The 16485-nt window shown below is 37.8% G+C and overlaps 1 protein-coding gene across 2 annotated transcripts in view; it reads left to right on the top strand.

Annotated features, from left to right (window-relative positions):
* Nucleotides 1-16485, top strand: part of LOC134538402 (coiled-coil domain-containing protein 170) — a 73145-nt gene that overhangs the window by 23575 nt on the left and 33085 nt on the right. For both annotated transcript variants that reach the window (XM_063379700.1, XM_063379701.1), the window contains exons 4-8: nucleotides 1454-1573; nucleotides 4621-4791; nucleotides 10065-10232; nucleotides 13842-13986; nucleotides 14313-14485. In XM_063379700.1, coding sequence (XP_063235770.1) covers nucleotides 1454-1573; nucleotides 4621-4791; nucleotides 10065-10232; nucleotides 13842-13986; nucleotides 14313-14485 — 777 coding nt within the window. The remainder of the gene's footprint in view (nucleotides 1-1453; nucleotides 1574-4620; nucleotides 4792-10064; nucleotides 10233-13841; nucleotides 13987-14312; nucleotides 14486-16485) is intronic.

A 16485-nucleotide genomic window follows, 5' to 3' on the forward strand; every position in this document is an offset into this window, starting at 1 on the left:
ACAATTTTAATGGAGCGCTCATACTTACATCAAACTTCATAAGGCCTTTACTGTTTATCATGAAAGTTCAACTTAATTATTAGCACGCTTGCCCATCTTATCTTTTTCACGCACCTTCCTAGACTTTAATTACGCATAATTCGTAATGAATAGATTTATTAATTCGTAGACTTGAAATTTACCGTTTGTGCACCCAGTATTTTCATAAACCCCGAATCACACTGCCTGCCCAATTAAAAGCTTCCACGTTGTCTTAGTTTGTAAAGGCGAAACACATAATTTAATATAATCACTCAAACGTTTTCGGTTACCAAGACAACTTTTTCATAATTGTACGCTAGCAATATAAACGTCCGTAGCTAAATTCTGGAACCAATCTAAATCCATTTTAAAACCATTTTAAAACCATTTTAAATCTTGTAGCTGACCCATTCGAAGCAACATAATGCTTCGTCACACCAAAATCCGTCCTTGCCAACCTAGGGAAAAAAGTTACCAGGCAACTGGTAACAAGTTGGAGGAGTAGGTAAAATTGGAAGAAATGAGGCTTCCAATCGTCTCTGCCGAATTAAAGTTGGACAGAAAACCTCAAATATGTTTTAAATCTGGTCACACTATCAGTTTATTATTGGACGCAGCCAGCTGAAAATTTCCAACCTTAATCTAATTTTGAAATTAAAATAATGCATTCCACTGCTGTATGTAAATTTGAACTTATTATTTTTGTGCATTTATTAACTTTTAACACTACAGTAAATTTAACTCGCATTAATAGACCTACTCACTACATAATTAAATTAATACTCTGTGATTCAAAATTTATAGACTCAAAATTTGCTTTTTACGTTTAAAATTAATTTTCTATGCAGATGGGTTAAAGATACTTGTTCAGCATTACGAAAAGTGCTAAGAACTGAATGGAAATTATGTGAAAAAATAAAGTAGACATTTAGTCAACTAAAACTGTCAATAAAAATCTTTTTCATTAGTTTTTTTTAATGACTGAACGGAACTGAACTTAAAAAACTGACCTCGTAGTTTACAATCATGGAACCAAACTGAATAAGTTTTTGAGTTATATTTTTATATTAAATTATTTAATTTAATGTATGTAAAATAATATTTTGTGTATGAAAAGAAATACAAGCCCGGCTTGGCATATTAAAAGGAAATGTGTTAATTAAATTCTTATAATTAATATATCTTTTCGTCAGTTAAACACTTAGTTGTTATTTCATTATTTATTTTTAACCTTGGTATTTTGCACTCTTAACATCTGCATTAATTATTTTTTCAACTAATTCTTGTGATGCTAGGTTTGAAATGTGTATAATTAATACATAAATATTTTTGTATATTTAAATGAAAGACCATGCATCTTAACAAGATGTTTAGCTAACAATAATACAATTCACCCAGGGACCATGTTGAGCGAAACAATGATTGTTTTCAGGAGCTGGAAGAAAAGGAAAGAAATCTGTCAGCATCCCAGAGTCGAGCAGAAATGGCAGTTCAAACGCTTCAGAGAGAGAACCAGTACAAAGAGGAGAAAGTAAAAAACTTAGAGAAAAGGGTGAGTAAATGTTAAACATTTAAGAATAATGAGGTAAAACTCCATGAACTTGGCATTGACAGATTAATTAAAAATAAGTTTGAACTCACCAAAACTGTAAATTCACATAATATTCTTATCATGAGATTTTATTAGAATATACTGTATCAATGATGAGTTCTCCGCTATATTTCAGCTATTGAAAGAAACATATAGTTTGCTATTTTAGATTAGCCTTCTCCGAATACAGTTATTTGAAATGTTTACACAAATTTATAACTGTAGCCTATATGATTCAAATTGAACATAGCCCATGTGTCTAGAAGTCTATTGATGAAAGTTCAGAACTAAAAATAGCATTTCCAGTGGGCATAAATTTAAACGCAGAATATTGCATTCATACGTGTTTTAAATTATCATCTTAAATTTACATAGAACTCTGGTGACAAATCATACAGGATCTTCGTATACTTACGCATACCTTCAAAAATACAGATATTGTACTTAATTTCGACATTTACTCAGAAGAAAAATCTTGAATTATTTGTTTAGAAGAAAAAAGTGAGCGAGTCTTACAGTACTCGCCAGAGATGTGTAACATTTAACCTTGGCAATGATTAAATTAACGTGTTTTGTTAAAGTTGCAAATACACTTACAATACAAAACATGACACGAAATTAAACGGAGAGTTATTTAAAATAATGCCGAGCGTGATCAATATACACAAATTGTGTTTTCAAATAAATTTCTGGACGCGAATCACGCGTAGCAATCGCCGCTAGAATTCGCTGCCGTTGCAGCTACGTCGACTAGCGAATCATTTCATCTGCAGACCATAATTTTAAATTATATAATGAAACGGCTCCGATAAACGTGAATAAGACTTGAACAAAAATGAAACCCCAGCTTTGGACCTGATTTTTGACAAGGAGTTTTATTAAACTACTGCCCATCTTGTTAAAATTCACTAAACAGTTCAAATTTTAAAGGATCCCTCTGACTTTGTGAACTTTGGTTCGCGCCATCCGCCACAAATGGCAGCTTCGTTACACATTTACGTTCCATGTGACTTAAGTTCTATTCATTAAGGTTAGTCCTACCAAATGCCGCATAGAGAGAGCTAAGATGTTACGAATCAAAAATCCTTAAATCCTTAAGTTGACAACAAATTACTCCTCTCCCGTCCACATGCCTGATTACCCTGTTTACAACCTAACATAGAACTAGGGAGCGGTAACATATTTGAAAACATATTATTACTATTTATAATATTTATATACAATGGCAATGTGACGTAGTTCATACGAATATACAGTTATCTGTCACTACGAAGAACTCTTTGTTATTTTGAGGTGCGTTCTCGGTTTAAAAGTCCGTAAATATTGTGTAACTACAACAGTGTATAATGTCCTACAATAAATTGCGAGTATTTTAACTGAAAACCAACACGTATTAATTTTAAATATTACTTAGACATTTTGGAGGATTATCCTTGCATTAATGACAAATTCCCGAAACCGAAAATTGTGATTCAGGATGTAAATTAGTGTTCTGTGTGTACCATTACACTTTACGTCAATTATTCTTTAAATATATATTTAAAAAAAAAAGTCAGGTTTTGCAATTCTACAAAGGTGTGTTAGGAATGTGTAGATGAGCTTAAAACCTATAAGCCGTGTTCAGATTGCGCCGATGAAATATCTTTCCGTAAAAATAACTGTATTTCACATTTGTTATTGATTTGGTTTCAAGCTAAATTCGGAGTTCTATGTATTCTAAAGAGGCATATACTTCCCTAGTGTCTATTTATTACTGTAGAACCTCCCTTTATTTTGAGTTATACGTGAGTCGGTAACTCCACTGCTAGCTGGTAGTTGACAGACTCACAGTCGCATAGGGGAGTAGAGAAACAACATTGGTCCACACTCCAAAGCAACGCAATGCCTGCAGTCAAACTTGTGACCAAAAGAATCCTCCAAATTTCCGTGTCTCTAGTTATCCGCGTCAACAAGGAAGAAACCCGTTGCACAGGGACGTATCTTGACTAGTTTTCACCCGGGGAAATAACTCACCTTGAGGTTTCTTTTTCTTTCTTTCAATCCAACCAAATGAAGAGCTTTCCTGACGCTATCTCATATCGCCACCTGATTAAAAAAAAAAAAAAAAAAAAACATTGTAGCATCGTCTGTGTTCTGTGATTGGTCGAGTTTCTCTCAGGATTATGTTATCTGCCGGCACACAATCACGGCAAATGAGTCTTGCATGGCCCGGCTAAATACAAGGAAGAAACCATTAGCGCGGGAATACTTCATTACCGGCAAATGAGTGTTGGAATTTTTTTTTTTTTTTCACATAAAATAATCTCCCTGTAGATATAAGAAATTTTTTCAGCAAATTTAGTTGAATTATATAATATTATTATTCCAAATGTATTTTTTTGACGTGATAACGTCTTATAAATCGATGAACGCCGGCTGCACGCACTAAAAAGCATGACTCATTTGTCACGTTCCGCCTGAGCCGAGCGTGCAAAGAACCTGCCAAACACCGTGCGAGAAAATCTTCTATAATATCAAACAGGTTGATGCGGGCCTTTTTTTACAAATTGTTCGTGATTATATCTGAACAAATTATTTAAATTAAATTTGCAAAAAAATAAGTAAATAATATTTGAAAATTAAAAAAAAAAGTATTCGATTTTTCATCAATGTTTTGTTATGACGTTATCACGTTAAAATTATCGTCCGTAAACCGACTTTACAGACGACTCCCCTTTCTTTTTATTCAACTCAGATGGTTGATAAATAGGTTGTTTAGCTGTCGTTTCATTCTTGATGGATCGCAAGTTGGAGAGTACGCGGTTGTTTGAAACGTTTGGCGATGCACGTGCATGCCCGGCGCATGCGCTAAGGAACATGACGGCCAATGAACACAGGGGACAGGCCAACGCTGGGGAGGAGGTGCGAGAACACATCCAGCACATGTAAACAGGCTAGGTGTTGACCCAAGCCCTGCAGCTGAGTCAGCTGACCACCAAGGTCAGGTTCAACCCAGTGCGTGTCCCCAGGTGCGGACCCTGGAGCTGGAGTGCCACTCGGAGGAGGCCTCGAAGGAGTCGCAGCGCCGCGCCATGGAGGACCTGGTGCGCAGGCTGTCCGCGGCCTTGGGGGCGGAGCAGGCCGAGGCCGTGGTCACCTCGCCCGAGGGGCTGGTCCACAAGGCGTCCGAGCTCGTGCAGGTGCTGCATCTCTACATCTCCATCTCCATCTCCATCTCCATCTCCGTCTCTGTCTCTGTCTCTGTCTCTATCTCAGTCTCTATCTCTGTCTCTATCTCTGTCTCTTTCTCAGTCTCTTTCTCAGTCTCTATCTCTGTCTCTGTCTCTGTCTCTATCTCAGTCTCTATCTCTGTCTCTTTCTCAGTCTCTATCTCTGTCTCTATCTCAGTCTCTATCTCTGTCTCTATCTCAGTCTCTATCTCTGTCTCCGTCTCTGTCTCTGTCTCTGTCTCTATCTCAGTCTCTATCTCTGTCTCTATCTCAGTCTCTATCTCAGTCTCTTTCTCAGTCTCTATCTCTGTCTCTGTCTCTATCTCAGTCTCTATCTCTGTCTCTGTCTCTGTCTCTATCTCAGTCTCTATCTCAGTATCTATCTCTGTCTCTGTCTCTGTCTCTCTCTATCTCTCTCTATCTCTCTATCTCTATCTCTATCTCTGTCTCTTTCTCAGTCTCTATCTCTGTCTATCTCAGTCTCTATCTCTATCTCTGTCTCTATCTCTGTCTCTATCTCTGTCTCCGTCTCTGTCTCTGTCTCTGTCTCTATCTCAGTCTCTATCTCTATCTCTCTCTATCTCTGTCTCTTTCTCAGTCTCTATCTCTGTCTCTATCTCAGTCTCTATCTCTGTCTCTATCTCAGTCTCTATCTCTGTCTCCGTCTCTGTCTCTGTCTCTGTCTCTATCTCAGTCTCTATCTCTGTCTCTATCTCTGTCTCTTTCTCAGTCTCTATCTCTGTCTCTATCTCAGTCTCTATCTCTGTCTCTGTCTCTGTCTCTGTCTCTCTATCTCTCTCTATCTCTATCTCTCTCTATCTCTATCTCTGTCTCTTTCTCAGTCTCTATCTCTGTCTCTATCTCAGTCTCTATCTCTGTCTCTATCTCAGTCTCTATCTCTGTCTCCGTCTCTGTCTCTGTCTCTGTCTCTATCTCAGTCTCTATCTCTGTCTCTATCTCTGTCTCTTTCTCAGTCTCTATCTCTGTCTCTATCTCAGTCTCTATCTCTGTCTCTATCTCTGTCTCTATCTCTGTCTCTATCTCTGTATCTTTCTCAGTCTCCATCTCCATCTCCATCTCTCTCTCTATCTCTGTCTCTATCTCAGTCTCTATCTCTGTCTCTATCTCAGTCTCTATCTCTGTCTCCATCTCCATCTCCATCTCCATCTCTGTCTCTATTTCAGTCTCTATCTCTGTCTCTGTCTCTGTCTCTGTCTCTGTCTCTGTCTCTGTCTCTATCTCAGTCTCTATCTCTGTCTCTATCTCAGTCTCTATCTCTGTCTCTATCTCCATCTCCATCTCCATCTCTGTCTCTATTTCAGTCTCTATCTCTGTCTCTGTCTCTGTCTCTGTCTCTGTCTCTGTCTCTGTCTCTATCTCAGTCTCTATCTCTGTCTCTATCTCAGTCTCTATCTCTGTCTCTATCTCAGTCTCTATCTCTGTCTCCGTCTCTGTCTCTGTCTCTGTCTCTATCTCAGTCTCTATCTCTGTCTCTATCTCTGTCTCTTTCTCAGTCTCTATCTCTGTCTCTATCTCAGTCTCTATCTCTGTCTCTATCTCAGTCTCTATCTCTGTCTCTGTCTCTATCTCTGTCTCTATCTCTATCTCTATCTCTATCTCTGTCTCTTTCTCAGTCTCTATCTCTGTCTCTGTCTCTATCTCTGTCTCTATCTCGGTCTCTATCTCTGTCTCTATCTCTGTCTCTTTCTCAGTCTCCATCTCCATCTCCATCTCTCTCTCTATCTCTGTCTCTATCTCTGTCTCTATCTCTGTCTCTATCTCTGTCTCTATTTCTGTCTCTGTCTCTGTCTCTATCTCTGTCTCTATCTCAGTCTCTATCTCTGTCTCTGTCTCTGTCTCTATCTCAGTCTCTATCTCTGTCTCTGTCTCTGTCTCTGTCTCTATCTCAGTCTCTATCTCTGTCTCTATCTCTGTCTCTATCTCAGTCTCTATCTCAGTCTCTGTCTCTGTCTGTCTCTTTCTCTGTCTCTATCTCAGTCTCTATCTCTGTCTCTGTCTCTGTCTCTATCTCAGTCTCTATCTCAGTCTCTGTCTCTGTCTATCTCTGTCTCTGTCTCTGTCTCTGTCTCTATCTCAGTCTCTATCTCTGTCTCTATCTCTGTCTCTATCTCTCTCAGTCTCTATCTCTGTCTCTGTCTCTGTCTCTGTCTCTATCTCAGTCTCTATCTCTGTCTCTATCTCTGTCTCTATCTCTCTCAGTCTCTATCTCTGTCTCTGTCTCTGTCTCTGTCTCTATCTCTGTCTCTGTCTCTGTCTCTGTCTCTGTCTCTATCTCAGTCTCTATCTCTGTCTCTGTCTCTGTCTCTATCTCAGTCTCTATCTCTGTCTCTATCTCGGTCTCTATCTCAGTCTCTATCCCTGTCTCTGTCTCTGTCTCTATCTCTATCTCAGTCTCTATCTCAGTCTCTTTCTCAGTCTCTATTTCTGTCTCTGAGTCTGTCTCTATCTCTATCTCAGTCTCTATCTCAGTCTCTTTCACAGTCTCTATTTCTGTCTCTGAGTCTGTCTCTATCTCTGTCTCTATCTCAGTCTCTATCTCTGTCTCTATCTCTGTCTCTTTCTCAGTCTCTATTTCTGTCTCTGTCTCTGTCTCTATCTCTGTCTCTATCTCAGTCTCTATCTCAGTCTCTATCTCAGTCTCTGTCTCTGTCTATCTCTGTCTCTGTCTCTGTCTCTGTCTCTAACTCAGTCTCTATCTCTGTCTCTATCTCTGTCTCTATCTCTATCTCAGTCTCTATCTCTGTCTCTGTCTCTGTCTCTGTCTCTATCTCAGTCTCTATCTCAGTCTCTTTCTCAGTCTCTATTTCTGTCTCTGAGTCTGTCTCTATCTCTGTCTCTATCTCAGTCTCTATCTCTGTCTCTGTCTCTGTCTCTGTCTCTTTCTCTGTCTCTATCTCAGTCTCTATCTCAGTCTCTATCTCAGTCTCTATCTCAGTCTCTATCTCAGTCTCTATCTCAGTCTCTATCTCTGTTTCTGTCTCTGTATCTGTCTCTGTCTCTGTCTCTATCTCTGTCTCTGTCTCAGTCTCTGTCTCTGTCTACACGCGGAATATACAATCTCCGAAAGTTATTCACCGATCGCTTTGGAATTTTGACACAACGTTTCAGGGACGTCGGAACGTTTTCTTGAGTTTGGGGGAGGGGGGGAAGCGAAAAGATGTATCACACTTACCTCAGTCCTAAAGCGGGGTGGTCCGGGAATTTTAGATGCAAAATTGTGCTTATTTAATGAGTTTCCGAACCAAAATATTAAATATACCATTCCAAGAAATTGATGACGTAGTATGTATTAAATATGGATTAAAATATCGTGGATAATGGGTGACAAATAACCTAACCCGCATGTGATCTACCCCTTTAACTTTCGGTCTTGGAATTTGATGTCAATAGATATATTATTTTTTGGTTCCTTAACCTGTGAACATTGGTAGCTTGAAACATATTATTTCTAATCAATGTGATCACCAATGCAACGTTTGTAACTACTGGTTGAGAAAAATACTACTAGGACCAAACATTTATTCTGGGAAAAGGAGGGGGGCGAAATGCTACTCTCGCCCCCCCCCCCCCATGCATAACAGCACGGGGGCGACTCGCCCCTGCTGCCCCCCCCCCCCTCCCTGTTCCGACGTCCCTGCAACGTTTCATTCGAATAGGCGCGTGTTTTCATATACGTACCTATATCTCACCTGTGATAGGTAAAAATATAAGTAATATAACATATGAAAAATGATTTTGAGTTCGACTTCTGTTTATCTAAGATAAAGATATTGATAGGAAAATATAGACATAGATAAATAGAGATATAGAGAGATAGAGCGGGGGATATTTAGAGATGTAGAGATATGTAGGGAGATCTATTGATATGTAAATAGAAACATAGATACATAGAGAGATATATGGATAGAGATAGAGATGTAAAGAGATATATAAAGAGATTTATATAGACAGAGAAATATAGTGAGGTTTATAGAAGGACATATATATATATAGCTAGATAGAGATGCTTTGTATATGTGTACCTACTTCAAACAAATTACAAAAAAATGCAAGAGGCATAGTAACGCATGCCAGGCGGACAAAAGGCAGGGGAAGAGACAAAGAGAAATACTTTAAGACGAGGTATAAAATTGATTGGAATTTTCCTAAGCATTAACTGTGATGTAATTTTTTTTTAAACTCCATAGTTTAATATTAAAGCACTTTATTTTAAGAGTCATGCATTTTCACTGTAGGCTATGTAAGTTTATTAAAGGATTTTTTTGTCACATGGTTATTCGCAGAGACTTAAGGCGATAAGGCCTTCAAGATTATAGTGGACTACAAACTTGGTGCTTATAAATTTTATTCATGCCATTATGTTGTGATCTAAACCACATCTCTCACCACATGAGTACAACACGTTAGCGTTCACAGCCGCAACAAATCCCGATGTGCGTTAGTGTTACATTTTTAAAATAAACGAGAAGTTACTACCAGTTACAGTTTTTATCCCTACATCATTTGGAGCAAAATATTCTATGTAAATTTGGGTACTATCCCAAAATCAAAGAATTAGAAGTTCTTTGAAATAAACAGATCGTTGTATATGGGAATGGTTGAAGTTTTTTTTTTTTTTTTTTTTTTTTACTAAATTACAGCATTAACATGTGATGAACTACTTGCAGCTGTCATTCATGCTGCTACAGTTATTAAAAGGACAGCAATGTTCAGTTACATAAACCAACACCGGTGTTTCATAAGTGAGCGGTTAAATGTTTGGACGTATGCAGAGACGTTTCAAACGTTTTTGTAAGCCTGTTAAATTAAAATGTGTTGCTAAGATGTAAAATAAATCTTTATATTGTTGTATATGTTACAGTTGGTAAGTGTGTTTTTAGTATTGTAAAGTTGGTGTAATTTCCGTGTTGCGAATTTGTTGTTTTGTAAAAGAATGGCCTGCTGGACGTTCAGTTATATTGTGGTGTTGAAACAGTAAAGTTATGGAAACGTCTATTGCCTTATTTCATTACAGTCACGACAATATTAACATCTGATTGTGTTATTATTGCATTCTTTATTATTCTGATAATTTTTAGAAATAGAGTCCACATTTATGTGATACATTTTGTTCCAAATGATGAGAGGACTAAGTCCTGAAAGTGGCGGTAACTCCTTCTAAATCATCTTGTGTAACAAATCTGTGCATCTGAAGTAGAGGAGCGCTTGTTTTGTGTGTGCAGGAGACAAGCAGACTGCGCGCCAAGTCGGGAAACGTCTCGGAGACACTGTCGTCTGTCGAGCTCGAACTGAAGGGTTGCAAAGATGCCCTGGACAGAGCTGTCGCCGAGAGGGACTCTTTGCAAAGGCAAGCGGCTTCACATCTTCTTGAAATAGACCGAATACGACAGGTAAATTTGCACTATTGTGATTCTCACTATTCGAAATAGTAGTGTAAAATAGAGAAGTCTGGCACAGGATTCAGGATGTGGATGGGATGGGGGTCAGCGACCGACCAACAGCTTGGGTTTTCAGGGAAAATTTCCACAAATGTTTTCAAAAAATTCTTAAAAATTCTCTAAGAACCTAAATTTCCCTAAATTTCATTTTTTTCCACAAAAAATGACTTGGCTTAAAAATTCCTTAAAGAGGCTTAATGCTCCTTACTAAATTTGAATTCAAGCCTCTAAGATCATGATCATAAACTTTACCTTTAACCGCATCCTTTAAATGTGACACCTCGAGTGAAATCCGACACTACAACTCAATTTATACCCAAAAAAACTAAAAAAAAATTATTAAATAATATAAACTCGGTTATAAATTATTAAAATAAAATAATCTTATGTTATCGAGGTTGGAGTCATCGGTTCCATTCCCAGTGAGGTCGATTAAAAATATTCTTATATCCTTCTTCCACATTAATTAACAGGAAGCTGACCGCACTATTAATACAAATGAATAGGTATGTTATTTAAACCATTATAAAGTCACGACACCATCTTGCATCCGTCACATTTGATCTTCTTGACATCTGCTTGAGTGATCTGTTACCATATTGAATTATTAATTACCCGCTAGAGTGCACTAATGTCAACCACTAGCAGTCAGCTATCGTAGCATCCGCCATCTTATCGGCCATCTTTGCCACCATGATTGAATTTGTGTAATTATCAACCAAAAAATTAAAAAAAAAATCATTTAATAATGTACCTCTTATTATCCACACACATCTAAAATCGTTTTAAGAACCCTTTGTAAGAACTAAAATACAACAATTTTTTTACAATAGTCTCAAGCGTAGTGCATCGAACACACCCGAACATAGCCGAATCCTCACGATTGGCAAGCCTACAATTCGTATACCAATAAGAAATACATTTCACATTACTGACACGAGAAGATTAAATGTGTGAAGAATCCTTCTCGCGTGAAGTTTCGCTGTGATAAGTGCTATCAGTGGTTTACTCGCATTGATAATTTCAGAAGACATGCTAAGAATTGTAAAGGCGAAGTCCTTTTTCCTACTGCGGAACTTCCTGCGGACATTTCGAATCTTCAGGGTAGATTGAAGATCAGTGTGCTTGGAAGTTCTAGTAAAAACGTAGATGCGCAGCAACTGATTGCGATGATACCTGGACATTAATCTAAATCTAACACTATGCTTGGTTCATTACAGGTAAATTATACAGGGCTCTACTTGAGGAAATCTGCATTTTGGGGAAGTTTGAAAGACCACTATTATTTCAATAACTCTGGTGGAACCAAAAACATCTTTACTTTACTTGGTGATATCGAGCAGAATGTAATGAATCAGCTAACCGAACAGATATCGAGGCACGGAGAGTTAAAATACAACTTATGGTTGGGCTGGTTGGACAGTAAATAAGGTAAACCTTTGCCGTATGAGAACGAAGAAGAGTGCTTTCATCAAGACGTCGAATATTGTCGTTTGCAATTCTCAATGTACAGAGCAGATTGTAAAACAAAGTATTGAGAATCTCTGCCAAGAAGAAATATACTACATAAGCAGGCCCCGATTTCTGGTAGCTAGCGCTCTGGGCAGATTATCTTTAGCCACCCCCCCCCCCTTTTTACTTTTCTAGTTCTCCCCAAACATCATTAGCTTTATAAATTCAAGTTTCGGTTTTAATAACGCACATTATGCAACTAAATACTAAGGTTGTTCAAATTCATAGGCAGTTTTTTTCTTATTTAAATGTAATAAATGGATTTTGCAGTTTTGTACGGTTGTTATAACTATCGTAATAAAAATATATAATGTTAAACGAGTTTTTAATCTATTTTTAAATAATGAAAAATTTAGAGAGCACTGAAATAGTAAGGATAAACCAACATTACCCCTTGACATTTATTTTTGAAAATAAAATAATTTTCTTACATTAAGAAACTTATTTTTCCCCGTCCCTTAATGTTTTCCCTTTTTTCGCACCTAAAATTCTCTCGCCCCTCTACAACTGGCATTCTGGGGAAATGCCCGGTTCGCCTGTTTGCAATTTGGTGCCTGTGGAAAAGAACAGGATTTAGTGGGACACTGACATCGGTGGACTAGCTGGATATGAGAATTTGTCATTTCGACCATTGCAGAAGTACATGAATGTATTGGTACATGTACATGTGCAGTAGAGTGGAATTTTAATTAGAAATAATGTTTGTAAATTTTTGTGTGTTTTTTACTTGTAATGTCTCATAGATTGCTTTTTTAATGAGTTAATTTAATCACCTCGGCACTGCATGGTGTATAACCAAGGACTGGAATCGATCGAATCAATCAACATAATAATAGGGAAATTAGTCAATGTTTTTTTTTTAATATTTTGGTTGATAATTACACATTTTCAATATGGCGGCCAATATGGCAGATAAGACGGTTGTTGCTACGATAGCCGACAGTTTTCTGATTGATATTAGTGCACTCTAGTGGATAATTAATAATTCAATATGGTGGCAGAACACTCAAGAAGATGACAAGAATATCAAAGATGGCGGATCAAAGATGGCTGTCGTGACTTCATTCTTAATGGTGAATATAACATATGCCTTGGTATTAATAGTGGGGTCAGCCGCCTGGTAAATAGTGTGGAAAATATATGAGAATTTTTTTCAATTGACCACATAAGGAATCGATTCGAGGACTCCGGTCTTTTTTGAGGATTTTAGATATAAATGAAATCGAAGTGTCGAATTTCACTCGAGGTGTCACATTTCAAGGAAGTGGTTAGAGTTTAAGAATATAATTATGACCTTAGAAGCTTGAATTTAAATTTTTTAAATGAGTGTTAAGACTCTTTTTAGGACTTTTCAAGCCTCGCAACATTTTTGTGAAATAAAAAGGGAAATTTCCCTTAAAAATTGAAAATTTTCCCTTAAAATATGTTTTTTTAAGTTTTTTTTTAGTCATCTTTCGGGAATTTCTGAAAAATATTCCTTAAAAACACAACATGGTAGTTTGTATCTACCCCATCCACATTCCACATTCTGAGTCCTGTGTGTACTTCTCTATTTTAAACCACTAACATGCTGTTTCAAATTCATGCAACAATTTTATTTTGTTTGAATTATATAATGTGATCAGGACAAATGCTTTTTTTAAATTTTAATTCAGTGTAATGGCGAGATAGCTAAAGTGTGACTAGGTCAGACAATGCAATGTGATCCTGCAATGGTTCGCCATTGCCTTCCATGGTACGAAGGTGGCATTCTGAACCCAGAAATAAAATTTTTATTCAAGTTGAAAACCCCCTACTCGGCCGGTAATTGAACTCAGCTTACTAGGTGGAAACTCATGATTTATAATTTATGTTACTCCAGACAACGGTTTTAAATACATAAAAATTCAGAAATTCAGCAATATTTTGACTGTAGATAAATATCTTTGAAGATAGTAAATTATGCCAGATGTAATTACTAATTTTCTTCCTTTGGCATGTGTACATGCACGTTTTTCCTTTTGCATGTGATAGGACACTGCTTTTCGTGATTTATTTTGGTCATTTCAGGAAAAGGAAAACTTGGAAATGCAACAAAGAGTGACAGAACGAGAACTATCGGAGTTAAGAGAAAAACTTTCTCTCTCGAACAGAAGTCTTTCATCTGCAACGAATAACGTGGCCGTCCAAGAATCCACAATATGCCAGCTTCGAGGTAGATACACGAAATGTATGCAGGCTGGTTTGAGAATCTTAATTTCTCAGCCAATACCTTAAGTTATGCAGTAAAGTATAAGAAAGCATGTTGACATTCAGTAGGGCCCTGCTCAGCAGGGCTTCTGCTAGTACATCATGTAAGTGTGATCACATTCTTGCTTTCTTTGAGCTTGAGACCACGTTCAAAGAGATGTTGCAGCCATCCTTAAGGGTGATTAACAAATCAACCCAAAAATATCTAAGAGGTAGTTAGATATCCAAACCTTAATAATACACATTCACAGGGAGAAACTGTATTCCTTCTATGCTTCTTTCTCATTCCAGAGGATTTGAGCATCAAAGACGAAAAGCTTCAAAGAGTACACAATGAGTTGCGGCATTTTCTTGAGTCCTTAGCCATTCAACTTAGCTCACCAACAAGGTTCGTTGAATCCAATGACACGAGCATCAAAGAGAGAATAGCGGAAGTTCTTCAGGAAAACAAGGATAAAGCTACCGTAAGTGACAAGTTAAAGTTTATTTGAATACCATACCGAACATTTGTAACGATAAAACAATGTTCTGGTAAAATCCTTACTTATTATTTTGTTGCGAGTCAGTCGAGAATTAAATTGTTTAAGGAACAAGTTCACTATTGTAAAGAACATCAACATAATTAATCCGAATTGTTTAACCAAATTAAATGTAGATCAATATTTTCTTGCTAAATTAAAGAGGCCCAGGCTTGGGAAAGGTACTGTAGATCGAAGAACATTTATGCAAACATATATCCATAAGCGTGCTCATTATTGACTCAAATTTAAGGATCATTGTCATAACTTAGAAATATACATGATAGAATTTTCTCAGTTATGTGGTTCTAACTTTTGTTTGTTCTGAATAACATATATCTAAGTAATAGTAGTTCTAAGTTAATATGATTATAAATAATGTGGTTTGGTTTCGAGTTGTGTGTTTATATCTGTTTCTTACTTATTGCAGTTCTAAGTTGTGGCAGCTCTTAATTTTGATTTTCTAAGTTACAATGTTTCTAAGGTGTGATATTCTAAGCTATGATGGTTCTAAGTTGTGTGTTTTTAAGTTATGATTATGTCTATGTATAACATGTTAGCTCTTGATGTTGGTAGTAGTAATTTCGTGAATGAAACGGAACTATGTAACCACGATGCTGCCATCTGAGGCGGATGTCGTGAACCAAAGATCACAAAGCCAAAAGGGGAACTTCAGCTTTTATTAGAGCCGTGACGAGTACTGAAAGGCTCGCACACATTTTATTTACTTATTTATTTATTCATTCGAACGGGAAGTTGATCGGCCGAGTGAGCGGTGAACTTTGGTGAACTTTGGTGACCTTTGGTGATGTCCGGATACTGATCGGAGGTTATTGAAACTTAGACTTTCCTTACCTGAGCTTCTGCAGGAAGCAGACTATTCACAAATATTAACCTCAGTGCATAACTTTGCCGTATCCTGCTCGAGAGCCATGGTGAACCCAGTGGAATTACCAGTCTTGGAAAGGTGTATTTATCCAGGAGGTCGCCAGGCTAGCCTGCCACTAACCACTGTTGTGTTTGGGTAGTCAGCCCCTGCGTGCTCCACTAGGTTCTAGGCCGTTTGAACTAATTGATCGGGTTCGGTTGCAAATATGAAATAACAGGTCGGCGTTTGGTAGTGCGAGTTTTAGTCACACTTTGACGTATGCTCGTTTTCCCGGTTCACACTCACAAGGTTCTGTTCAGGACACGAGACAGTGAAACCCTGCGTTTAGCATTACAATACCACATTACACATTAAACACGGCACTTACATAGAAAGTTGAGCGTTTTACGAAAATACGTGGCATGGAACGTTTCGTTATGAGAACAAAATACGAAAAACTTATTACACTTAATTTGCACTGTGGCAGTGATGAAACAAAAATACACGTGGCACTTTATTCTCTAGGGTATGTTCTGGCGGCTGTCCTACTGTAGTTTACTTATTAACACGTTACCCGCTGGGGTTTCCGCCATGGATCGGCATTAGGTTTATTCTAACATTGTCTGGTTGTGGCTGGTAGGCATGATGTGCGTGGCTGCATCTGTAACTGTAGACAGCCAGTGCCGTGTACTGTACACCCTAGCATGGAGGTTCTAAGTTGAAGGCGGTCGGGGTAGGCAAAGACGACCCAGGGACGCGAGGGGAGGTAAAGCAGGGTTTCAGGTGAGTGACTATATTTACCGGCAAGACGAAACTCAGTTCTGAATGAAAAGTTGTAGCTTCCCTGCGGGACAACGTGTCCGCCCTGGGCCGCCACCCGCGAAAGATTGCTGTAAGATGGCGGCGGCGCGCCAAACCAAACAAAAAAACACTAAAAATGGTTGTCTGTAAAGTCGGTTTACGGACGATATTTTAACGTGACAACGTCATAACAAAACATTGATGAAATGATTGCATACTTTTATGAATAAAATTGAATCATTTTTATTGAATTATCACTATTTTGTATGGATACAAA

The sequence above is a fragment of the Bacillus rossius genome, chromosome 13 (genome assembly GCF_032445375.1).
Source record: "Bacillus rossius redtenbacheri isolate Brsri chromosome 13, Brsri_v3, whole genome shotgun sequence".
NCBI lineage: Eukaryota > Metazoa > Arthropoda > Insecta > Phasmatodea > Bacillidae > Bacillus > Bacillus rossius.